The 27,543-nt window shown below is 39.8% G+C and overlaps 1 protein-coding gene across 1 annotated transcript; it reads right to left on the bottom strand.

Annotated features, from left to right (window-relative positions):
• Positions 1 to 332: 332 nt before the first annotated feature.
• On the bottom strand, positions 333 to 27,543 carry cpxm2 (carboxypeptidase X (M14 family), member 2). The gene is made up of 14 exons (XM_067489035.1): positions 26,766 to 27,543; positions 23,922 to 24,020; positions 19,120 to 19,229; positions 15,973 to 16,112; positions 11,348 to 11,432; positions 10,025 to 10,175; positions 8,604 to 8,692; positions 6,457 to 6,580; positions 6,063 to 6,259; positions 4,864 to 5,043; positions 3,634 to 3,931; positions 3,163 to 3,302; positions 2,150 to 2,249; positions 333 to 1,192 (listed from the first exon to the last, which is right to left on the bottom strand). Exons 1-14 carry the CDS (start codon positions 27,046 to 27,048, stop codon positions 936 to 938), a joined length of 2,253 nt encoding a protein of 750 aa, XP_067345136.1. The 5' UTR covers positions 27,049 to 27,543; the 3' UTR covers positions 333 to 935.

The raw sequence follows: 27,543 nt of genomic DNA, 5'->3' as shown, positions 1-27,543 counted from the left end.
CCAGATGTGTTTTATGTCTGTTGTTATTTGTATTTTGTGCATTAATTTACCCATTTATATTTTATATTTTATTTTTTTTTTTTATATAGTTTAAGCTCTACTAATACCTTTATGCTCAATTTACAAAAAATATCACATTGATGTTTTATTTTTCTATAATTATAAATTATTATAAGAAAAAACTATTCTCTATTCTCTGACTTGAAATAAATTTAAACAATGCAAAATAAAGCTATTAAAATTATACTGAAATTACGCAACTTCATGCAGTAGTTAAAAGTGATTTCCAAGGTCTTCGACATGTATAAAATCCACACACTATGAGAAGAATCTCAATTTGTGCAAACATAGTCTGGATTTAATAACTTGCCAGAGTTAACAGAAAACATATAAAAGTTCACAAGTCCACGAGTTTTTTAAACACCGGAAATTGTACAAGTGCAGGTAATAAAGCTTTTGTAATGGTTTACGTGACAGTGTTATATAAGTTAATACATATGTACATAATGACAGTCATGGCCATTCCTCCACGTGTCTACAAATAGATGCTAGTACAGATTTATAACCTGTAGTTTGTATTTCAGTTTTCTTTTATGTAAAAAAAATAGCTTTACATGTGATTGCATTCTGTTATCTGCAGTATTAAATGAAAAACTAGGGTCATAAACAACATTAGCGTTTAAACGTTTACAGTGGATATGAAGGAAATTAGAGATGACAACGGTGAACACAGAAAGAACCTATGCCTGGAGAACAAATCAAATATATAAAAAAAGAATCCCATTTAAATTAATCCACATTTTCGATCTCTGCTAATTCCACTGACAGTACTCTGGAAGAATCTGACAGTGATCCAAACCCAGACTTGGAGTTCTCCCAGTCCGATCAGAGCATATGTATGTTTTTACTATTCCTTTGGCTTTCGCATGCAGTCATTATGTTCCCAGGCGTCTTGCTCTGGACCTGCGAGCTTGGAGCTGCCTGATGGGCAATTTAATGGGCTGCTTGTTGAATTTTTCCATAATTTCTTTAATTCGTGACAGGTTGGTGCGAATGATGGTGAAGTCACACCTGGTGGCGCCCATTTCATAGCCCACCTCGCACTTCTTACTGGTGAGGCTGTAGCCTTCAGCCCTTGCTGTTACCCGGTACTCTCCTGGGTTCAGCAGGCGCCAATAATCCCCATCAGCAGCTGAAAAAACACACACACACACACAAAAAATCTTTTACACTTGTTTTTGCTTTGGTGTAGCTGTAGATGTCACTGTGCTTAAGCAACCTTGTCCACTGGAAATTAGCATGTTTGTTGCCCTAATGTGACCTGAAAGGTGACCTGCTTGTGCTGTATGCTCACCCCGTGATTCAAAGGTGCAAAAAGGCTTCAATATAAAGAGTATTTTTTAATTGAAGTTTGGCAAATGATTTTTCTTATACTGATACTGACATTTTTCTTATACTGCATCAATAGCTTCCAGGCTGTCTCTCCTAAAATCTCAGTGACTACAGGAGATTTATCATGATGGGACAGCAACTGTTTTCTGTTTTGCAGTGTTTGTACCGCTCCAAAGCAAATTCAAAGCAGATCCGTTGGATAAAATTTCCAAAATAAATAGCCTAAAAACTTTCCTGACTGCAGTTGAAAATATCAAGGTTTAAGAAACTTATACTTAGTTCCACGAATAATAATGGCTAATGTCCGTTTCAATTTCTCGCTCTAAGTACAAAACTACTTCAGCTTTGAAGGCTGCATTTTTCAAGCATCAGCAGAGATTGCCTCGAGGATGCACAGTTTATAGTCAAATGCGAAGCAGAAGGCTTTAGCAACACTGGCTATGACTGTGAATTGAGTCACCCTCCAACTGCTGCGTTTGTTTATGCTTTTTATGTCTTCTTACACTGGAAACCCAAGTTACTATAGGAGTGACTTATTTCTGAGGAATAAGCTGAAGTGAACAAACTGTCGAGTCTGTCTAGCCTGAAGTGGCTTCTGCTGCTTTGAGTGCAAAGCCTGAGCTTAGTCACAAAAACAGCCACGTGTTGCAAAATAGACAATGACAGATGTTTTTGTTTAGACAGCACATTTTTCCACTGAACAAAACCAGAATAGCTGAAATTGCTCATGAAAATCAGGTGAAATTGTAAATTGTACCTGTGCGAATATCGTGGCTAATGCCCTCCACAGAGATGATGGCATTAGCTATTCCACGGCCTTGCAGGTCCCTTACTACACCTTTGATCCCACGATGCACCTGCATATGAAAATGAAATGTGAATCCTGCCCCAAGATGTACCCCATCAGCATCGACTGCATAATTTAGCAGAATGTAAATTATGTGTGATAATTTAAATTGTAATGTCTGATGTATCATATATGAGCTTCAGTTTAACATGTAATATTTAATATCTTACTATCATTATGATATATTATTGTTGGAATATTCCCTTGTTTTTCAGAATCAATATTTAGATTAAAGCCGTGTTTTCCCATGGGTTTGACCGTCTGAAACCCACATCTCTCAACAGACTATAAGTCTGCCATATTTCAAAGTTTTATCAGAGTGCAGATGGGGCTGCAGGGAATCTCATTTTGCCTGAATTTGGAGGACAACATCTTTTCACCCATCAAGATCCTACATCCCACTATCAGCTGGTCAGTTTTACGATGAAACATTCAATTAAACTTCTAGACTTTTGCTAACATGAACATTCTCAGTCATCCAGCTCATGGTTAGCCCAAAGGTTCTGCTCAGTGGCAAGTGGACTTGCTTGTTATTCTAAAAGATGTGTCATCCATTAGCCTTTGAATTGGAGGGGAAATGTCTTCAAGAACCAAAAGCAAGTCCAGTTGCCACTGAACAGCTCATTTAGAAATGAATAATAAAGTCTGGAATTTGCTTGATTTTACACTGGCTTTTAGGTTTTCAGACAGACTGACCTTTGCAGACAATGTCCTTAAGAGGTTCCAGTTATTAAATTTGGTTTTTACTTTTAACCCAGCACTTTGGTGAGGCAAGTTACAGGAAGGCAAAGTCAAACATGAACAACCAAATTCTTAAAATAACTCCAAACTAATAAAAAGCATGTGTTGGTGTAGCTAGTTTGCATGAGCCAGTGTTGTCTTGTGTGTATGTGTGAGTTGTGGGGGCTGCTTTGCCTCTGTACCTGCTCCATGAAGACAAGGAGAGACTCGCGATTGTTCTCCCACTCCTCAGGCAGTTCGCTCTCATGAGGGAATTTGTCACAACCCACATACATCGACAACTCAAAGCAGTTGGTGTGCAAAAAGCTGAAATCATTCATACCTGCCAACAAAGACACACATATCTGTAACCCAACTTAACACAGCATTTCGTCCAGGTATTGGATGGAATTTGTGGTGATAATTAAGAGTGAAATGGACAGAAAGCACACTTTTGCTTCCCTGTGTTTGTTTGTCTGTGAATTCTTACATGATGCTTCAAGCTAAAACCTAGAAGCTTTGAAATGCCAAAGAGGTTTAGTGCTGAATATGTAGATGTGCTCATGGGTGCTAAACAAAGCTACAGCTCAAAGGCTCAGTGCTGAGCAGAGAAATCCTGCATAATACAGTGTTAGGATCAGTGAGAAAACACCCGGGCAGCTATGGACACTAACTGCCAGCCGCAGTGTGCCAGGACGCTCCGTTGATGGTGCCATCCTCCTTGGCAAAGTCCTCTGTGTGGCAGACCCGTCGGTTGGCATCTGTCATCAGGCGGTGGGTGGAGGCGTAGGAGAAGGCCAGCCAGCGGAAGACATGGTCATCCGGGGTGGGGGTCAGCTCCCTGGTCACCCCTTGTGAGCGAGTTTTGTCGTACGGGAAGGTCACCACCAGCTCCCCTCCTTGTATGTTACTGCCAAGTACAAAGGGGATCTTCTCCATCCATGCTATCAGAGCACGTGTCTCCACGGCAACCTACATTAGGAATACACAAGGGGGGAGAAGAGAATACAATTCATCCAATCACCTCAGCACTGTAATAAATTTACTCTCTCACGCTGAAACAAAATTCACTGCAATGTGCTCTCAGGAGGGAATGATGAAGCTATCCAAAACAGTGTTGACACGGCAACATGCTGTAAACAAATTTCACTAATGCAGTATTTATTCAGAAGAACGAACAAATTTTCATCAAGAGGCAGTAAGAGGCCACCTAAGGATCCAGTGCCTTGTATTTACATGTTACAATTGGGTAACTGATAAACTGCAACTACTGTTTGGTCTTCTATAATTAAACCAGCCCTCATATCTGCAAGCACTAGTTGGGCTGGTCAGTGAGGCGAGCAAGGACTGTTTCACAGCTTCCTGAGCACAGATGGGGATCCCAGCTCTGCAGCTGTACAGCATCTAGTCTTGAGGCTCTGTGTGACTCACTTGCAGCTCTCGGCATCGTCAAAACCCTCGTGAGGAAGAGCTTTTAATAGATCACTGGGTGTATTTTAGCTCACAGCCTCTTCGTCACAAATAGCAAGTGTATGCGCTTCTCCCAAAATAGACAGCACTGATATGCCCATGTGGCTGTTTTACCCTTTTCAAGAGGCGGATGGTTTTCACTGGGAGACTTATGTGATAAACGGGGAAGGTGTAGGACAAGGATTCAGAGTAATAATATGTAATTTTTAGATAAAGTCACTGGAAACTAAATGGCAATCATAATATTGAGGATGAAGAATATGGAAGATTTTACTGTAAACACTGAAATCTGTGAGTAGGACTTTGTAGTGACCTAAAATTTCTGCTAGTCCTAATTTATAAAACGTCATTATTATTGGCAGGGAATTCAAAATCTACACATTAATAAAGCTTAAAATGCAATACAACAATTTAAGCGAGTCACTCTTGCTCACTGAGGCATTTGTGGATTGGTACCACTCTGGGATGGGAACATGGTGGTTGGAAAGTTTGCGAGGAATCCACTTCTTGGCTTCAGCTTCCCACAGTATGGAGTTAAGATCAGGGAAGTTATGGTGAATGTCTATTCCGTCATTGCTCCATCGACCTAGTGACCAGCCGCTGAGCTCCGAACCCTGTGTGAAAGAAAATTATAAAGAAACAAAATGCAAAGGAAATTCAGAAAGAAAAAATACAGATATTTAGTAGTGGTGACAGTTTAATGATTGCAAATACAGCCCTGTAACATGGCTCAGATGATTTTATTGAAAGTGTGCAGTTATCTTCATTCGCTAAGAGGCTAAACAGCAGTATAAGCTTAAGAGCAGATGGAAGTAGGAATACTGTAGAGTGGGGGAATGTCAGCACTGGCAAACCAGAAAGCTCTTAAACCTAAATTAAAAGGATCCTAAAGAAACCCACAGCACCACAACCTGAGTATAAGGTTGGCTAATTATGGATAACAGGACATTACTTATGTACACATTATGTCATTTGAGCGATGATTTAAGTCACTTCACACTGCCAAAGTCCATTATTCACTTGCCTCTAAGCTCCGTTGTGCAACGTTATTTCACCTGTTGGTTACTTCTTGTTCCAAAATATTGCTTACTGCAGCTTTAATCATTGCATCAGCCATTACAAAATGTGCTTTTTGTTAAGTGCTGCTCTTTTGTAGGCCTCACTGTGTTAAATAGATCTGTCTCTTAAATGTCCCTGTACATGTAAATCCAAGTAGAAGCAGACAGAAATAATTCGTAAGGTGCAGTATTAGCTTTGGTGGTGTTACAGTAGATACTCTGCAGTCACACATCGGGTCACCAAATGGCATGACGTCACTGACTGCGTGGAGGCCAAGCACTGACAGATGTAGTTTTTTCCTTACTTGTCTTTATCTATTTGTGCTTAGGCCTTTAATCTTGAGGGCCTGCAACACATTTACTGTGGAACAGGGAGACCGTGTCCATTCATATAATGTAACACATACATTGTTTACTAACATTACTTTAATATTTGAAGCCAATTTTCGGGCATGCACCTGCACCATGTGCACTATTATCAAGCACAGACCTGCCAAGCAGATACCGTATGGCGCCACTGCCACCAGAGGCCAGCATGTGATATGAGGTCGCTTGTGGCCATTTTGCAGACCTACCACTTCAAAGGCTTTCTCGTACCCATCGGGGTTGACAGATGGCAATAGATGGATTCTGGTCTCTTCCACCAGGTGACGAATGCGCTGGTTGCCAGATAGATACTCCAGACACATGAACTGCATCAGCAGGAGGAGCAGCTCCCGTCCTAGTACCTCATTACCATGGGAACCTGCTGTGTAACGAAACTCAGGCTCACCTGGGCAACAGGTTCACGTAAAGGGAGAAATGAGGGGAGTTACATAAAAATAAGCACTCATTGCAACTACATGTACTATACAGCTACACATAGAACAACAGTAAAGAACAGAGCACGATGTCTCTGATGCTGTTACTGTGTATTAAATTGACCAATCATGCAGCACTATAGCACAGTGTTGCCAAAAATATACTTACCAAGCTCGTGCTCTCCTGGGTTGTCTGAAATCTCTACAGCATACAGCTTGAGGCCACTTTGGCTCTTTCCTATGTTATAGATTCGGGTGATGTTGGGGCACATTTCATTAACCACCTTCATTAGCTGTGGAATGTAAATAATTAATCATCAGCTCTTCATAAGTAAAATTAGAGCTAAAGTACGTGACTTTAGCTGTGTACAGCATGCTCTTCTGTATTGGTACACTTTCAATCTTTGCTACACTTTTTGTAGCTCCAAAGCACAAAATAATCATCATGTTATTGGACATTTCAAATACACTATCACCAGTGCTGTTTCACAGACACAGATTTAATAACACTCCAGTCAGTGAGGCTGCTGTGTGAGAAGCAGTCAAGGTAATTATGAAGATAGGCTTGTAGAGTGGATGATTAAAATAGCAAGTATCATTTACACATATGGGCAGGAGAGAAGACACAAAGAAGCGCAGCAGGAAAAAAAAATGCATTGATGTTAGAAATCTGTGTTTACGCTTACTTCCCGCCGCTCCAGAAGTCATTAACCAGTCAGCAGTGATGAGCTTTTAATTAAGTCTGGGTTGAATGTTGACTTTTCTAGCCAAGTAAGTCGTAAAACAAATGTCTGGCTTTGTTCATAAAACTAAGTTAATGCTCCAAATTTATTAAAGCACATTATTTACTCGCTGAAGAGACCTGGATTGGATTTAGCACAGTCGAAGTAGTATTTTTATACACAACCACTGTCTACTTACTGTAGACGGTGTGCTTGAACCTGGATGGATTACTGAATGGGCACCAACAGTTCAGGGGGCCCAAAGGCCAAGTCTGAAGTTACTGTTTATGTTTCATTGGCTGATGAAAGAGCACAGTTGAAGATGGAAAGTGAGGCAAAATGATAAAAAATGATGGAAAAGTATCTAAAAGACACACGAAAAGATCAAATTCTGGCTCCAAAACAGATAAAGTCAAAGTCAAGGAGAAGTCAAAAAGGGGGACACAAAATGCCCACAACAAACAAAATGAGACAAAACAAAAAATACAGATATAAAATGACGAAAATAGACACCAAAAGGACCAAAAAAACAAAAAAAAACAAAATAAAAATGGTCTCCTTCCCCATTTTTTCATAATCGGTCCTCACATATCCACTAAAACTGATGCTGCCATTAAAGAGAGGTTTTTGTCGACCAAGATGTGTTAGCAAGAAAATATGGAATTTTCCTATTTAAAGAAAATGGGAAATGTTCTTTCTCTCCAGCTGGTGATAATGTCCATGGCAATATCAGTATCCCCAGGGCTACAACATTACAAACAGTTGTGATCTATAAAAAACAGGGCTGTCCTTGCTATACTCGTGGGGTCTGCTCTTTATTTCCGAAGCCGCAATGGGCTTTTTCCATTTTGAAAACTATTTAAACTGCTGCGGATGAGCGTGAGATACGGCAGCAGGTGCCTGCGTGAAGAAAAGAAATGTCAAGGGTGAAAAGGCTTTAGAAGCAGAGTTTTAAAAATAGTCTTTTTTTTGTGAACACCTATTGAGGCTGGACGCCCTGTGTGACACACATTAGCCCCAAAGGTAAAGAAAAAAAGAGAGAAGGAAAGAACAGTCAATTTTCAGTTCCCATAGATAATGCTGTAGCACGTTTTGAGCTGTGACAACAGAAATAAACGCTGCTCTTCTACTATAACCGCATGGCTCGAGCATTAATTGGAGTAAGTTTCACTGTGGGTAACGTAACAGCAGTTTCAGACACCTGTAGGCAACTGTTGGGAAAATGCGAGCTGTTACTTTACAGAAGATTGCACTTGTACCTTCGACAGCCCCTCAGTCGCAGTGCACACAGTGACAAATCCAGCTGTCCTCCTTCTCTGTACAAACAGGGCACTGCTCATGACAACTATATGAATAAGTAATTACGGAATCCAGGAGACGCTGTATGCATTTTCATGTGGCTGCTATCGCTCGGTTCATTTGTGCATGTTGCACACTTTGTTTCCACAAAAGACACAACTTGTCTGGTTGTTCACTCACGGTTACAGAAGATGTTTTATTGCTCTGGTGTCTCTGCTGAATAAGAAATAAGAGCCGGGCCTTCAGCAGCACACTGCTAACCTGTTTTTTTTTTTTATCTTTCATTCTGACTTACCTGTCTCATCTCTTTGTAGCTGTGGTGTCTGAAATCCAGGTCGTCTGTTGTTATGACTTCATTGCGTCTGTGGTAATAATTATGTGGATCTGTGGGGAATCAGAACAGATACAGGTATGAATATTTATATTAAAAGAGGTAGGTACTTATTTGTAGTGTGAAAGGACATTGCTGAGCATCTGCTCTCCATCTAAACTATATAGTATTTTAAAGGTATCTCTACTCATATCTAGCTTTTAGAAAATTTTTGCATTTTTGCCAAGGATTTAAGATATCTGCCTCTGAGGTTATTGCAGCCACCTCCAACCTAAAGAAAGCGGCATTATAATGCAGGGTGTTCCCGGCTCTGAACAGTGCCACTATAATAATTCACCTTTAACCCGTCTTTCCAGAAACAATGCCCCATTTACTGTGCATAATCTCAACAAACCTTGCTGTGAAAAGGTTTCATTGGGACACATTTTTTCAGAAAAAAGAAATGTTCCAGTGAAATCGGAAACCTCAGCACATAAAACCTGAAACCATCCGCATGCCTAGAGGTAAGTGGAAGCAGATGCAGGTTTGTGTTCAGTGTGAACTGTTTTAATTGGTCACGCGACTTAGTGCAGTACGATTAAAGAAATTTCAAAAGTAGCATATTATAGCTCACTCTGAAAATATAGTACCAGGTAGTAACAGGAAGTGCAGATCTAAGTAACAGATTTGAGACTTAGCTGCAGCACAGCAGGTCTTTACAACTCTGGAAAGTTATAAAAATGACAAACAGAGATGACTCTTGTCCAGTTGAAGCAGAAGAGGAAACAGTTTAATGTAATAGAGTCTTAAGAACTGCACAGAAAGAGGATCAGGTCAACAAAGTGTTTGCTGTTTATACAAACTGCAATTCATCTATTTGTGGTTAATTTTCTTATTCTAAGCAGAGGTGCAGTTTATGCCTAACTGTAACCAAGTGTTTTTATTGTAACCATCAAAACAAAGTCCTGCAAACCTATAGAAGTGTTTTATAACGAAATTATAACCTTCTACTAACTACATCTGTTTTTTTTTTTTTTTTGTGTGGGTTCGGGTTTGGGTTCTGGAGTGTTACCTCTTCTACATTTCAATTTGGAGGTTAATCATCCTATTTGATCACAATAACCACAATCAAGATAAAAATCCATCATACATATTTCACATTTCACAGTAATCTACCAGGAATTTGCAGTTACAGTAAATGTATTTTATGGGCCAATGCAATGCTTTGCCTTTGCTTTACTGTAGCTCTCTAACTGTGCCTTCATGAGTGTTTTATTTGTGTATTAATTTTAAGCATGGGCTAATGTCCATTTCAACATGACCCATAATCTATATCATTCTGCTTTTTCTACACTCACTTGGCAGGAATTAAAAGTAAATCTTCTTTGTCCATACAAACCCGTCACCTGGCAGTGGACAGCCAAGAATCTCCACTCTCATACAGATGCTGCCGCTTTTAAACCAAGAGCGAGGGTTGACTCGGATATATCGGGCGACCACTGGTACTGGGAAGATGTTCTGAACTGGGATCTCTTTTTCTCTGTTGGCACTGAAGATCTACTGAGACAAACACATTCAGCCTGATGGTGAATGAATGGTAATAAAGAGGATTGTTTAAAAAGTAAAATGCTGTTTGAACCACGGCTGCAAATGAGTCAAACTAAGCCCAAACTAGTAAATGCCCCAGATGATTAATGACATCTGAAAAAGCTAATGAAAACACAGATCTCCAAGACACTTTTGGAAATTCACTTAGGTAATGCACAAGACGAGGAAAAAAAATTTGTTTCTAAGCTTTGATCTTCAACCAACACACATCTATGCACCTGTAGAATGTGATTAAGCTCTGATTCCACTGGGGTTTATTGTGAATTTTAACACCCACGGATGGAGTTCCTCTTTGCACCTTTTGGCATTTTGAAAGACAAACAGTGCAGTTTGGCATTTGGCACAAAAGGTGGATGAGTGGGTGAGTGGGAAGCTTGTAGTTGAGGCTAAATTACTGTAGGGACACCATCTCCCACATCAATGACTTCACCAGCTAAGGGAGTGTCCAGTTACACCAAAATTGCATTTGTTGTGACATGAACCACAGTAGGGAGCAACAGGGAAATTATTTTCCTAAAAATATCAAGATAACCAGCCAGCACTCTGGTGGAGCGGTTAACAGTGCTGCCTAACAGCTACAGAGCCCCTGGTTCAAATCCACCTGCCAGCTGTGGCCTTTCTGTGGAGTTGCAGGTGTTGCATAAGTTAATTACATCTGCATTTTCCCTCATTGTCACAACTGTTATTTCACAACCAAATGAATCAGTTGCTGCAGTTTTTAAGGTATTGCTGAAGTTGGTTTCTTTCAATTCAATAACAGCAAGTGCCCAAATAGAAAAAACCAAGCAACTCTGACAAGGAGCCAGGATGAGGTTCCCATCTGCTTGAGGACCATCAGTATTTACTCTTCTCCTCAGCTCATTAAGTTTGGAAATAAGCAGAGATGTAAATCTTCCCCTGTAATTACTCTCAAATGAGAATTCTTTTCCTTTTTAAAAAAAAATCTGGCTCCAGCAAGTGACACACAAAGCAAGTCCCCTTATAAAGCAACTTATTAGAGACAAATAATTCTAATACTTGAGCTCAAAGGCTTTGTGTGATAATAACTGCCTTCTGTGTAGCTACAGTTTTATTTATTTTTTTCAAGATTCCAGTTTGGAAATGCCACGATTGTTACTCACCAAGTCCTCTGAGCCGTTCTTCAGTGTAATCCAGGTGTGACTGTCGTTGCTCACCATGACCTTGTAGGAGGTCACCCAGTCACTCCTGTTAACATCGTAGGAAAATCAGGGCAGGAGAGAAAGAATAGAAATATTCTGTCAGACTGAATTCTATGCAAATGGAGTTCTGGGATGACTGCGAGGCCGTCACTCAGCACAGATCCAGACACATTTAATACCCTCCAGGTGAAAGTCTGTTTAAAAATAGCAATAATTGGACAGGAGGGCAAAGAATTCATATTCAAAGTGTCACTTGAGCTTTTTTAATACTCAAAGTTGTGGAATAGGAGCAAAAGTGAGATTTGTCATGCAGATGGTTTTTGTTTTTCCTGGGGCAAATTTTGATTCTATATTCCAAGAAACTGTCCATAATCAGACTGATTTTCATTCTGCATCACTTCCTTCATTTGTTCATTTATTCACTTGAATCCCTGAAGAAATCAAAAATGCACATGGTCATCCAGAAGTGCAGAACGAAGCCAAAGCTAGTGTATTCTATTGCTGTATACATGTGAATGATGCTACTGTGAATTCAAAGCATTAATGTATTCCTCCATTTAAAAATGCCAGACAATGTAGTTTTGGGAAACACCATGGATAAGATGGACACAACTTAAATCTTCGTGTGTCATGTGTCAATTAGCGTAGCATTAAAACTAAAAGCAGAACATGTAGCCTGGCTTGCAAAGTTCAGAAGAGAAAGGGCTTAATGTTTTTGTTTATACTTTTATATAGAAACTGACAATTTTAAACTACTTGGCCTACTTTTCTCAGACTACATTGGTTTTTATTGATCTCTGTACATTGCAAAAATCAATCTACTTTTAAAAAGTTGTTTTATCCATCACGTTGCACAAATATGCATTCATTTTTGTTGACGTGACATTAATGATATAAGAGAACAGTGAAAACCTTATTGAGGTCACTTTTTTTCTTATAAGAACAGTGGAACACACACAATTATTTTATCAGTTTACACAATTAGAACCTACTACTACTCCTCTGTTTAATGTAATGACTGCACTAATTTATAGAAAATATATCAAACAGTTGTTAAATAATTAGCTACTTTCTAATCCTGGCGAATAAATGCAGACTTAATGTCACTGTGATGGATTACAAACATCAAGCTAGTTTAAAATGTCTGCTACGACATTTTCATGATGAATAAAGACAAATGGAAACAGGTGTCTGCATAGAAACTTAACAAATTAAACGAGTTCAGCATACATAATAAACATTATCCAGTAGTAGTAAGAAGGTAAAACTTAAAAGCACATTGGTATTTTCTTTAGAGCACTTTATGTAAAGCGCAGATATGTAAAACCTCCAAATAGCAATTTTTTTAAGGTCTGCCTGCAAAATGAGTTCACCGATGACTTAATGTCCCATCATGCCAGACAGAGCTCCACCCAGAGTACACAGTATGTAGGTTGGCAGTGACATCAGTGCGGAGCTGGTCCAGCCTGGTAAGAATTCCCAGTTCTGCTAATTAAAGCATAGACAGAAACCCCTGAGCCAGCACCACAGACAGCTACAAGCCCTAAAGAGCTAATTGTGGAGAAATTCTGTCTCAGGCATTGGTGTGTTCTGGTGCCCTTAGATCGTGCTGGCCTTGAAGGAAAAATTCAAACACAGCGTGATAAAGTATCTCCTCACGCAGCAGTCTCTAGAAGTCTCTGCCACCCTTTCCAAATAAGAAGTACAAAGGCCAAAGTTGACAGATGTTATTAGAGAGCGAAGTCAGTAGGTAGATGGGGGGCACGAACAGAAGCAGCTGTTGGTTTTCTTGTTCCATAGAGAAACTGCTTATAGTTAATGTAAGTACGACTTTCACGCTCGCTTTATCTATTTGGCTAATATTCCTTTGTAAAAAATAAAAATGAAATATAAAAATGCCAAACCTGTAGGTTTGTCCTGGAAGTACTTTATAAAAAGCCCTACTAGGGTTTTTATAACTTGCATTGACAGTTTTTTTATTTCAGAAATAAGCCTATTTTGAAATAATGTAAACTTTTGGGTTGCCAGGCTGTGAAAAACTCATATTTCTAATACTGAAGTTGTTCTTTTTAATAGGTTGTTGGCTTTCAAAATACTTTATAAGCATAAACAAATTTGTTAATTAAGGATCCTCTATTATTTAGGACCCAAAATAAAATAAAATTTCGGTCACAAGCTTCCTCCTACTGGTGTGGCAGTAGCAGGTAGTCATACATTTTGGAAGATGCCACTGAGACAGCAATTCTTCTCTTAACAAGTTGTTATGACACTCAGGAACACAGCTGGATGACTCATTCCATTTTATTTTCAGTCAGCACTTAGATGTTTTTAAATATAATCCCTACTTCCTTTATCCCCCTTATCCGCCCTTCACCTGTGTGTGTGATAGACAAGCTAACAGTGCCCTGAAATCTATTTTTATAATGTATTGACCTTTTAAGAGAGATGAAAGAATGAGACTACACTCCAATCAATCAAACTCATAAAGCCTTAATCCAACTGTGAGGGGATCAGATTTGTGAAAAGGTCAAATAGCAGTGAAATTTCACCACCATATGGATTCAACGGAAAAAACTGTTTTGTTTATGTTTGCAAACTCACATTTTCCAGATGGGTTCTAAGGAAATTCCAGGAGTTATTTAGAGCTTTGGAACATTTACCTCAACCTTTCTACTTCCAGTTTTCATTTCCCATAGTTACTCTGAAACTTGTTCCATGTGCAATTATATTTTTGTCCATTTACTGTGTGTGGGTCATTATTAGTCATGCTAGCAGGCAGCATGCCTCTGTAAATGGCAATGTTGATCTTCCAATCAATCCACAACTTTGGTCTAATGACTTTATGGCAACAAAACCTAGATTGTTATAAGTTTTTATGCAGACATTCATCAGCCCTGCAGGATGAATCCTATGATGTTTCTTCTTCTTTTTCTTCTTTTTTCTTTTTTTCCTTTTCCATGTCAAGGGTCGTCACAGCAAATCATGTGCCTCCATCTAACCCTGTCCTCTGCATCCTCTTCACTCATTCCAACTTACTTCAAGTCCTCTCTCACTACATTCATAAACCTCCTCTTTGGTCTTCGCCTAGACCTCCTGTCTGGCAGCTCCAACCGCAGCATCCTTCTATTGATATATTCACAGTTTCACATGTCCAAACCACCTCAATCTGGCCTCTCTGACTTTGTCTCCAAAACATCTAACATGAGCTGTCACTCTGATGTCCTCATTCCCGATCCTCTGAACCGTTGACCCTAAAAACTTAAAGTCCTGCACATTCTTCACCTCTGCTCCCTGTAACCTCACCGTCCCCCCTGGGTCCCTCCCATTCACACACATGTATTCTGTCTTACTGCAGCTAAGCTTCATTCCTCTGATTTCCAGAGCAGACCTCCGTCTCTCTCGATTTTCCTCCACCTGCTCTCTGCTCTCACTACAAATCACAATGTCATGTGCAAACATCATAGTCCACGGAGATTCCTGTCTAACCTCATCTGTTAGCTTGTCCATCACCAGAGCAAATAAGAATGGGCTCAGAGCTGATCGTTGATGCAGACACACCTCCACCTTGAACTCCTTTGTCACACCTACAGCTCACCTCACCACAGTCTTACAGCTCTCATACATGTCCTGCACCACTCTTACATACTTCTTTGCCACTGCAGACTTTATACAATACCACAGCTCTGCACCCTGTCATATGTTTTCTCTAAATCTACAAAGACTTGACACAATGACCTTCTCTGTACTTCTCCATCAGCATCCTCAAAGCAAATACTGCATCTGTTGGACTCTTTCTAGGCATAGAAAGAGTACAAGCCATATTGCTGCTCACAAATGTATAAATGCATACAAGTCCTCATATGCTCTTTGTTCGACCTTTGCCACCTCTACCTTCACCTTACGCTGCATCTCCCTGTACTTGTGTCTACTCTCTTCAGTCCTCTCAGTGTCCCACTTCTTCTAAGCTAACCTCTTTCTCTGTATACACTCCTGAACTTCCTTGTCCACTTTCCTCTTTTCTGATGACACACCGAGTACCATCCTACCTGTCTCCATGATCACATTAGCTGTAGTTTTCCAGTCATCTGGGAGCAACTCCTGACCACCCAGACCCTGTTTCATCTCATCCCTGAAAACTTATCAGCATTCTTTCTTTTTCAACTTACAATCCTAGGATTTTAATGATATTTACTCTATCGTCAATGAGTTTGACGATGAGTTTGAGGTCTCACAAATTTTGACAGATTGTCAGGAAACTTGATATGCACATTCTTTACTGTATTTAGTGCTTTAATTACCAAATTTTAGGACAGTTAACGTCAATAATTATAGCTGCGAAACCTCATTATCTTAAAGCAAAAGGCTTTCTTGGTGCAAGCTTTCACCTTCTTGCGGACTTTGAAGCAATCCCAGCTGACACTGGGCAAAATGCGGCATAAATGCGAGATAGGTTGCCAGTCTATCAGTGGCAAAAAACCCGCACCCCCCACAACAACCCTTTCAAGTTAGCTTGGACAAGCAAATCCTCATCCTCACTGTGTGACCATGTGCAGTCCTTTGTACATGTCTGCATGGTTCCTACTCACGACCAGAGGGAGCTCCTGCCTTGTGTGATGACCCCTGTGAACTTTGTCAGCCTCCTGGCATCCACCTCGAACCACTGCAGCGGGTCATCTCTCCCAGCACACCAGGCGCCGTCATAGAGGTCATCTTCATAAAGGCCAGCCTACAGGCCAGAAACATCCATGTGAGGCAGATTTGTGTCTCAGATGTACATGTTGACTCATGCGCACACACAAACACACACACACATGCACACACACAGTCTATGCATGGCAAAACACACTGAATTACAATATTTCTTTTTTAATTTATTATATAACTCTGACACCATCTACTTGACTTTTTTTTTTAATTACAAACATATTTAGAGGAGAGGGTGAAGTATGCAAAAGTCATAGCTAAGATGTTGAGATTTGATCCTGAAATATGCTGCTGTTTAGGTACAAATCAACTAAGCTAGATAAATGTGTCTTGTAACATGATGACGACTGCACATCAGCAATAAATTTTATAAACCAGGTACAGACAACATTACTCATGTTAGACTGGAGGGAGTGAATAAAGGGTAAAACAGAGCCAAGTGGAGCTCTATAAATGAATGCACGACACATCTGTGAGGCGGAGCTGAGTGTTGAAAACACTGTCTAAGCCTCTTTCCAAATCCCGGCATTCCTGAATTTTCTGCACCAGCTTCAGTGCACATTTTAACTGATTTGCCATGAGGACACATTTTCTTGACACTTGCTTGGTACGGCAGCTGAAAATATTAATCTAATGCATTAAATGCTTCTCAATGCATAAGGCCTGTGTTAAATGTGTTGTCTCTGTTGGCTCAGAGCGAGAGCTGTAAACAGTCTCACTCTTTCAATATGCTAACAGGACACACTATTCTTCTTCTTCATCATCACAACATAAACAATTTCAGTGTGTCCATGCTGAATACATAACATCACTGCTTCTCTTTGAAGTACATCTTCCTCATTATGCCTTAACACGCAATCATTAAGAGAAGGACTGTCCAAACACATCTGTGGAGCATTCTTACCTCAAAGATGAGTTAAAAGTATACTTTCTAAGTTAATAATACCATCTACTTTAACACTTTAACACAGTCTTTGGCAGATGCTTTTATTCAAAGTGACCTACATGAGAGGTAAAGCAAGCAAAAGAGCTGCGTTGGGAGAAGATATTAAAATCACTTTTAGACAAAATGTGTCTGACAGAGGATAAAGGAAGTTTTGTCTATACGTTTTTTTAATTTTGCTTAATTTACCCTGAAGATGCTGGATTTGCAGAATTGTGTAATGTAGGAACCACTAAATGTGCTGTGTTGTGGTGTTCAGGTAGGAAGGGGCTGTTGAGTTGACCACTCTGTAGGTTAGTCTCAGCGCTTTGAACCTAATGTGGGCAGTTTGTGAAAGCCAGAGCCTGTATAAACAGTTGTGTGATAGGTGCCCTTTGAGCAAAAATGGGGTGTACTGCTGTATTTTGGAGGATCTGGAGAGGCATGGACATGCTGGTAGTCAGGCATGGCAATATGAGATACTCAAGATGAGATACAGTACAGCTGTTGCCTACATATAACGAGTTGGGTAGCATATTTAGAAAAGTAAGGTCTGATTTTCTCATGCCCTACAGTTGGAGGTCAGCAGGGTTAGTGTCCCCCAGAAACACTGCTATAACAGTTGTCTGCAACGGTTCCAGGGGACAGTAAAAAGTGACGGACATTTAGATTTGTAAATATATTTTTAGTTGTTGTGGCTTTTTGCAGCTCGTTTCTTAATGCTGCGCCTGTGTTGTCAAGTTAGTTGTTTTTGTATACTTGCTTGCCTTGAGCTCTCAGGGCCATCGGATTTCTGGCAACAAATTATGTTGCAATTATTATAGACATTTTCCAATATAAAAATAACAGTAATCGTCTGACAAATCTCCAAAAGGTTTTTGTCAATAATATGTTTATATTCAATTAGAGACCATGCTGCATGTGGTGGAAATGAAGCTAAAGGTCTTGGCCACAGAGAGTTAATAAAATAATTGTGTATGAAAGAAAAAAATATTTTCTTTTCCTTTTATGCCGTTCGGCTTTATTGTTGAAAATTGAATGATTACCTTTGTTAAGGGGCATCTGTTATGTTTTATTTATCTCTCCACAGTACACAACATTATGTTTAATGAACTATAGAAAATGACAGAACATGCAGTTATGTTTAGTTGCAAACATGTGAACTTTGGATTGTTAATCACCGTTTCCCTGATAAATATTTTTTCAGGTTCAAATCAATTCTGTTATATTACCGGACATTTACAGGGTGTGTGACATCTGCTCTTGTGAAAGTATGTGACAGTTCTGTTGGTTTCCTGTCATGTGTGTTCCAGCATCGAAAGAAAGTCAAATTCATCCAAGTACTGTTGGTGTCTGGAATCTAAACAAATTGTAACAGCTACAGAGTTCACTGGACACAGGCCCGATTCAACAGCAGACATCTGCTTTCTGTGTTTCTCCTGATTTACAGATAATTGTTTTCTTAAATGGACACAGTCTCATTCTCTTTATGATCCCTGCACATACACCAAACAACAAATCCTTTGTTTTGTTGGTTTCCTGAAACGTAATGCCTTACTGCCTTGACCGAATTGAGACCATGTGTGTGTGTGTGTGTGTGTGTGTGTGCGTGGGTGTGTGTTTCATTAATTGTGTAGCTGTATCTAAGGCAATGCAGCCTGCAGAAGATGAGGCTTGCTGAAGACTGTATGCAGCCCAATACCCTCAAGCTTGCACTAACAGGAAATACCTCTTTTGCAGATGCCAATCCTTTTATTAGGTTTGGGGATATGCTCCCAGTTTGATGGCAATACTATTATTTTCTCTGTAGAGTTCATTTTGGAGTATTAAAATAGGCTGTAAGCTGAAAAAAAAAGAAAAGTCCTCCACATTTACAGGGGAAAATTCAGTTATCCCATTGTTCTGTGTAGCTTAAAAATTACCTCAAACTGATCCTTAAATTAAATGATACTATCTCTTGATCATGTTTCTTTCGTATTGCTGCTTTGTTAAAGAAGAAAAAAAAAAAGCTTCCAAGAAAGATGAGATTGCCCAGGGAACAATGCAAGCCTCAACATTTCTTGGAAGCTTGCCCACGCTATGCCAACATTTTAAATTCCTGTCTCACCTGAATGTTAAGACGACCTCTGTGTGCACCAAGGCCGTAGCGTTTCGTGGTTGAAGCGTGAAGCTGGAAATCATCAATCTTCAGTGTCTCCAGTCCCATGGGAGGGCATTCTAGGTTACAAGAATGACAAATTAGCCTGTGGTGGTAAACTTATGTAAGAGTGTTGCATTGCTCCGGGAGGATTGTTTTCTGCACAACATAGCTCCTCAGTCAGAAGCTCGGCTTTTATTAATAATCAATTAACATAGACTTTGCACCATGAGCTTAAGAGTGGCCCAGTGGTGCAGTGGTTTGCACTCCTGCCTCACCGCAAGAAGGTCCTGTGTTTGAATCTGCTGGCTGGACCCTCGAACATCCCCCAGTGTAAGGTGGGATCGTCTCCAGCCCCCCTGCAAAGCTTAACATCAAGTGGGAAGTGATGGCTTCCATGATGAAGGGACCATAAACATAAAAGTGCACTGAACTTGAAAGTGTAGAGCAAAGTTTTAATAAAAGTAGATAATATAGTTAACATAGAGTGAGCTGTTAACTGCATAATGAGATAGTAAAGATGACATCCATTATCAGTGCTGATGTTTCTTCATTCTCCCTCTTCATGAAATACACATGGTTTTTCAAGATGGAAACTTTTCCGTCTCCACTGCCACTAATGTAACATGACCTACATCCCATCTTGAGCTTGAATGGAGACAAATAAAAAAACATTGTATCCATCCAGTGTTACACATTTACAAGTGTGTAATACCAAACTCTCACAAAATGTGGAATATTAAACACAAAACTGAGCTTGAATCTATGAAACACCCTGACAGAGACTTTCATGTCTAAACTGCCATAAATATCCAGATGTGTCAAGCTTCATGGGTGATTAATGACTGTAAACTTCACACCCCTTTCCTTTGATAATTCAGAAATACACACCATGCATTACAGATATCTTACTGCACACTCAAGCATGCTTAAATTGTCCAAATGACTAAAGCACATCATTATCCTGAATGGGAGAAAATGAGAGATGATTCTTGAGCTGTCAATGCATAATGGACTTAAACAATAATGGACAGTGATGATGATGACGGTGATGGTGATGGATGTTATAAATTCAGAGGCTGTACAATTAGTAAAACACAAGTAAAAAACCTGTATTTACTTAATGCAGCCTACGTGTGCTCAAACACTGTTGTCTATGTTTGTCAAAATATTAAAAAGTGGTTGTTGTTGTTGTTGTTGTTGTTGAAACTTATTACAACATTCCTTATTCACAGATTTCCTCATCCTCACTGATTTCCTGTAGGATATCTAATGCAGGCAATTTATAGAGTGCTCCAGAATTTGTTTTAACTCTGATAAAGTTGGATGACTGACAAATCATAGAAACAAAAGCAGCAGAGGCAGAAATATCCTCACTTTCAATCCCCAGGGAAGGTCAAGCTCCACCAACTCTGGGTACTACAATTTCCCTAATATGCGTCTTAAAGCCACTGAGCCCAATTTGAAATTACTCTGACGACATCGCTCTGGCCTCACAAGTATGATTTGGCTTATTTTCTCAGACTTTACTTTCCACTGGCTGAGTAGTACTCCCCATGATTAGTGAACGGATCGTGGCGTGTTAAATCAGTGGAGTCCCTCTTTCACTGTGGACACCTAACGTGGAGACTGTCACAAATGTGAAGCGTGCTGCTGTATGTGATGCCTGGGAGCTGTGATGCAGTCTGCAGTATGTGACCTTGATGTTTTGCTGTGGGCCTGTTTTATGGCTTCATGTTTAGACATGTAAAAATGCCATAGTATAAGTAATACACCCCCTCATCCTTTAACATGACACAAAACATTCACTGTAATTAAATACTTTTTAACTTTGCTTTGAATGAGACTTTCTGAAGAATTTTGCCAGCAGGATTAAATCTATATCAGTTTGTTTCCAATGCATATCAATGCATATCGAGTTGTTACAAGCGTCGTTTTGTTTAAGTGAAGCTGCCATTTTCTAACATTCTTGTTCTTTCCTAAAATGAATAAAGATGAAATTATTTTACCGTGTTTTATATGTTTCAACCCAAATAATATGTGAGTTGCTGTAGATGATGACATTTTTCTGTGCAGGCATAGTAAGCACACATTGAAAGACCTTGATAAACTATGATGGAGCTCATATCTTCGCTAGAAGTACAGGTGATGGCAATTAGCTATCACAAATGTGAATAGTCATTTTGTATAATGCCCACTGATGCCACAGCAATGATTTGGCAAACCTTCAGCTGTACAACAAGACACTGCTTTTATGTTGGAAAAACCCAGTCTTAACAAGAGAAGGCTGCACTTCGCTTAAAACTGCTTTCATTTGCCGCTTGAGGGAGTTCTGATTTCATTTGAACAAATGCATGTCTTTAAGTGATTGCAGAAACTTAGATGGTGTTCAATAAATAGAGCTCTTTGTGTGAGATTGCCTCATCTTTTACACTACAGTGGATAGCATCCAATGAGGACCAAATGGGCAAATCAAGGTTGACGTGTGAAATCCCTGCTGTCCAGCGGCTCTTTGGGTCAGATCAAGCTGTTTGCAGACTTCCCTGGACCACAGCAGTGGAATTTCAAAGCAAGAATTTCCGACTGGGCACCAATCTGTTTGTACACGGAGCATATGCTGCACATGTCACTCTCATACAGCCACATCTGCCTACACAGATGAACATCCAGAAGTGTAACAGCCACAAAGAAGATAAAGGAATTTTCTTTCAGACAACTGTGGGTCTGGACAGCTGCTTTTACAGAATTTTTTCATATAGCTTTGCAGTACAGGGCATGCGTTGTCAATCCCATGCAACAAGAATCTTATCGAAGCCACAGACAACTACATTTAAATCAACACATGCATTCAGCAATTTCCTATTTAGTGTATAAAGCAAACATAATTTAAAACCAGATTAATTAATACGTTGATTATTTCGCCCTCTCTAAGACTAGTTAGTGTATTACTAACAGTAACTCTACATCGCTATAAAACATGTGCTGCTCTGCTGCTCTGTCTTTGATCCTCTATGGCTAGATTTAAACTCCTTTCAAAATCAGACACATACTGTAAGTCCACAGGCTTTTTGGATCAAGCATTTGCAACACATTAGGAGCAACCCAGGGCCCCAAGCAACCCAAAGGGTTAAGGTTAGCAGAAAGGAAAAGAAAAAAGAAGCGATGGGAGTCTGCCATATTGCAAAGCCCTAAATCATTATCACCATATGCATGCAGTCCATCACAAGAAGATTCACATAGGAAAACAGCATCTGGCTTTACCAATACTTTGTAAGAGAAATGAGGACCCCAGTGGTTAAAACCATATAGGCTACTTGCCATGTTACTGTGCAGGGTTTAAAGTTTAGTCACACTATGTATTTCATAAGTTTTCATTTCACATCTGGAGGTACAGTCCTGCAATACTTTAGGTTGATGGTCTCTTCACCGTACTGTTCTAAACAAATAGCTCTTTATCCTTCTTTAATTGTTAAAGCGGTAGTTTTTTCCAGGAAAAGCTTTACTGTAGAGTGAACTGTATCCAAACAGAAGTGCTGTTCTGTAAAATATATTCAGGGTAATAAATGGCAATTTTAGCATAATAGCATGTTGAATTTCCCTGATTTCCCAAGATTCTACTAACTCAGTTGTTTTAATTAGATGTTAACTGGGCAAGTGGAATGGGACCGAGCCAGGAAAACAAATGGGTTATCAGTTTTCGTATAGTGGGAACAGCCTTTCTCCTTACCCAAGCATCGAATAAGAACTGTGAGCTGATAAAAACACTGCTGACTGCAGTCCCATCCCATGGATCAGATGGACAACATGTCCTCTATTCAAGGAATTCCTTTTTTCCAGTCTTTCAAACAATCAGCACCCTTTCATCAGCCCCAGCCTTTCTAGCTTGACTGTACACTTGTGACATGTTGTGAAATCTGTGAGGAAACATCTTGTTTTAGCAATTAAGCCTGATGGGAACAATAAATGAGCTGTCGAAACATCTGCCGGATCAGACTTTGAAAATCCCTGCTGGTCTGAGATCCTCTTTTAATGAATTCCCTATTGTTTTGGTATGTGTAGAGACACCAGGCCCAGAGGTTGTGCTACTCCTCGGGTCAAGCATTTAGAACTTTGGAGGCTAAACAAGTTCTAAATCAGTGTAATAGACTTCATGATGTATAGAAGGTGCATGGTTTTTACCCTGTCAAAGTCCTCAAAATATGACCCTGACAAATCAACTGCTTCCAGGAGACAGTGAAACAAATTTGGAAAACACATTGGTGTTCAGTCACACTTCCAGCCATGAAAACATGATTTTGGAAGTCTGAGTCGTCCAGATCTCAACTGTGTGGGCTGTTTCATGCCAATGGAGTTCCCATTTTCCTACATGCGAGAACATCCAAGTTTCTGCTCTAGTGAATTTAATTTGTCATTTGACATGACAGGAAGGCTACTGGGGCATCGTGGCTTCAGTTTAGCAAATTTACTGTGATCCATGGAAACCAAACACAATGCTTCATTGGCAAATAGGACATCGTTGCCTGTGTGGCTCGACTCCACATTTGAAAGCATCATCTTCTACTGCCAGACTTTCTCTCTCAGGGAAAATATGCTTTCCCAAAACTCCTTCTCTCTCCAGAATATTTGTCATCTCACAGAGAGATGGTTTCTTTTTTCCCCAAGACTAACAGCTCCTGTGAAAGCAGAGAAATGATCCCTGCACAGGAAGCTGATTTTTTATGGGATCATGAATTTCCCATAACAAGTGTGAGTGTCATTGATTCTGTGCTCACCCTCTTTTATTGAGTTGTATTGTCCTTCTCCTTCTGAGATGCTGTTTGAGGTTTTCGGGACACTCTTCTTGTTCTCTGCCTTTTTGTTCGATGTTTTCACTGAGGAAGGAAATGAAACATTAGTGCAGGAATGGAATTTTTTTTTTTTTGTCTGAAAAGAGAACTGTACTGTAAAAGGCTAAAGTATGTTTAAAATTATTGATTTATTGATGCCAGCAAAAGCAATAGTGTTGATACAGCTACAAAAAAGAAGCTTTGGCTTGATTCAATACATCACATATGGATGGATTCAGGCTCAGAATCAAGAGACAATCTCTGGCATGAAACGTTTAACTCTTGTTTGTCTTATGTAGTTGCAGTGTGTGTCCCACATATTTAAAGTCTTTATTACTGTATGTTTTATGTATGAAATTTAATTCAATCATAAAAATATTATGTGTGGGAAGAAACACGGGGGTGGGGAGTTAGTTTCCAGCAAATGAAAATGGGGGTGAGCTCAGAAAAAGGCACAACACATGATAACAACCCCTGTGACATCCCAAAGTCTTGCTCCTCATCTAATTCTGGGGACAGGTTCAGACCCAAAGCGTAGGTTCATAGTTTTTCATATCTGTCTCTAAACAAAAGTTATGTGCCTCTGTTAACACTGCAAGAGGTCTTACTTACTGCAATAATCCCTCATGTACCTATTGGCCCAAAGATATTGCTTTCTGAAGCTCTTTCGATGGCACTGCTGTAGGCCAACATCCACAGTCTTCTGCAAAAATGTATTCAAATGTGTATCTAAATCTGAGGCTTAAGCATACTGAGTAAATCAAGTGGATGAGTTTTTAATGTGAAATTCCCGTATTGCGTGTTGAGAGTTGTTTTCCATTGAGTTGCAATGGAAAAAGGAGGAAAAGAGAAAAGTTTATACTAAAAAGACCTTGATAGATGCCTCCTTCGTGCTACTAATTTGGAAGGACAAAGTCTTATGCCGAGAGAATAGTTATACATTTTTACACAAATGGAGGACGTTTCAAAACTATAAAGCTACTGTATAGTATGCACCTTTTTCCACTCCGTACCTGGAAAAGCTCTATATTAACACCAGGAACAATTACAGCAAGTAAAATTTGTTTAATTGTTCCCATGTGCATTCAAAGGTTGACTTGAAAAGTTGTGAACTTATCCTTTAACAAATCTACGGCTGCATGTGTGGTTTAGTATAAAAAGGATATAGATGACTCTGAGATATGACCATAAATTATTTAGTCTCTGGTTTCAACATTGTATATCATAGATTCATTAACGTAGCACATTAATCATGATTGCAGAAATATATGTGGACACATGAGGTTCTGTGGTTTTTCTAAGCTAATGTGCACATTTGAAATATAAATGACTAATCCCACAAACTGTAATCACAACTTTCCTTTATTGCAAAATAACAGGAAAATGTTGTGGAATTAAAGAATAATTGTCTACGAAATAGAAAAGATATGACGATTGCCATCTGTATCTCACTGACCCTGTTTGGAACCACAATTTTCATGGATACAAAAGAGTTAAGCTCTAAATGCTGCAGTGCAGCTTAAGAAAGTTTTCCAGCAAGCTTTTTACCCAGCAGCAGCAGTCTTAATAATGTGATATATAACACACAATGTGATATATATTAATGTGATGAAGTGCAAAAGCTTAAACAGCTGTCAGATTACTCCAAATTACAATATTTTGTAAAGTCAAAGACCAGATTTCATTTTGATAATTTAATCCATTGAGCCTCTACAGCTCTAGCGTGAAATTAAAACCTGCAACATTCAGTTAGTTTATCCAGTTAATAGTAAAATAATCCAAAGCGAATTAGATAAATCCAACATGTCCCATTAAAAGAAAGCAGTGGATACTGCTTTTTCAGTGTTTTTGTATCCCTCCACCTGCAGCAGGTAACCCTGCTTAGACTTGTGAAGTCAGATGCCTGAAACATGAGGTCACTGTTCACACAGCTGCTCAGCATTATCTGCCACCAGCCAACACAAAACCTTCATGCCCGTTACTGTCCACCAATGAACTAGCAGGATTTTAGACAAACCTACAAACTGCAGGGGCTGAGAATTCCATAGAGAGAGAGCTTTGAGCTATAGATTCCTGGACGGATGCTAACGGGACAGCACTGCTGTGTGGGGAAAATGTGGACTTACCACGTGTTCTGGCTCATACATGCAGTACTGAACTCTGCCATGCATGTGGCTGATAATCTTTGCTGTTGTGCAGAAGCCACACAGAAACGTGGCTCTGATCTAAGTGAAGGGGGAGTGAGGAGGAGGGCTACTGGAAGAGGGCATTGCTGTTTTACTATTTATCTAATGCACATTCATCAGCATGTGAATTAAAGTCATCTGTCCCTCGAAGTTCCAGAAGACTTTTCACCTGACACCTCAAACGATTTGTATGAGGAAATGGAATTAACCCATATTGCACTGACTAAGTAGCAGCTGAAAAATACCTCCAGCTGTTGTGTAAGCAGATGCAAAAAACTACAGAACTGGAATTACATTTTTATTCTTTAATACATATAACTTTGTCTTAACACAGTGGCAAAACAGACATGATTACCTGTAAAGTTTTAGCAAAACTTTACTTTTATAGTGTAGGTTATGTTGCAGCCACACAATTTTTTACTATCTGATTACCTTTGTAGGTTTAGGTTTGTCAATATTGTTTAAAAGAAATATACATTACTCATTAACTGTCTTGGCACAAACCTTTTATCGACGATTTCTAGACTGGTAAATTTTATGGCTACAGGACATGAGAGAGTCTTACTTTTCAAGTTTTCCTGCTAAAAACTATCTGTGCTTTTACCTGATTTTGCATCAGCTGTTGTTTTATCCGTCTTCCTGCTGCTGTCTGCCTTCCCCTTGGGCACTTTCTTAGCAGGGTTTGGGTTGGGGTGTTCATGTCTGTCAGGTGTTGAGGCCACAGGCTTCTCCAGCTCTTGCACCTGGTTGTACTGTTCTCTTGTCAGCAAATCTTGCATGTAGTAACCCTCATCGTAATCAGCAGAGCCATGGCTCAGGTCTGCCAGCACCATGAGGAGTCCCAGCAGAGCCAGGGTTGTTAGGACGCTGAGGTGCTGTCTTGTCATGACCTGAGGGGGGAGTTATCTCCAGCTGAGTGTCCCAATGGCGTCTCCAGAGGAGCTTGCTGCTGCCAGGCTGCGTCCCATCAACTGCTACCCTTCCTCTCTCTTCCCACTCCAAAATGGAGAGTTCAGAAAGTTCTCTGAGAGCTCCAAGTCACTGACGAAAGCAGCAGAGCCAGAGGGTCCATGGACGCCTCAGCCTGGGAAAAATCCAGTGAGGGAGGGAGAAACACGCAGAGCAGGAGATGAGGGAGAGGAGAGGGAAGAGGCAGAGAGACAGACAGCGCTGCTCTCTCCTTTTGATGCTGGCAGGTGACTCAAAAAGAAACATTTTGTTGGTCCCTTTTTGAATCAAACCAGTCCAGGCTGCTGACACACTGCAGAGTCATTTTATTGGAGTGGGTAGAAGTAAAATAAGGATAAAAATCTCTCCAATGAAACATACATTGACACATGCAGGATATGCTTTCATCTTCATCTCCTCCCACTCTGTCTGGG

Source organism: Channa argus, chromosome 20 (genome assembly GCF_033026475.1).
Source record: "Channa argus isolate prfri chromosome 20, Channa argus male v1.0, whole genome shotgun sequence".
Classification (NCBI taxonomy): domain Eukaryota; kingdom Metazoa; phylum Chordata; class Actinopteri; order Anabantiformes; family Channidae; genus Channa; species Channa argus.
The sequence above is the reverse complement of the archived record's forward strand: the minus strand, read 5'-3'. Positions and strand labels throughout refer to the sequence as shown.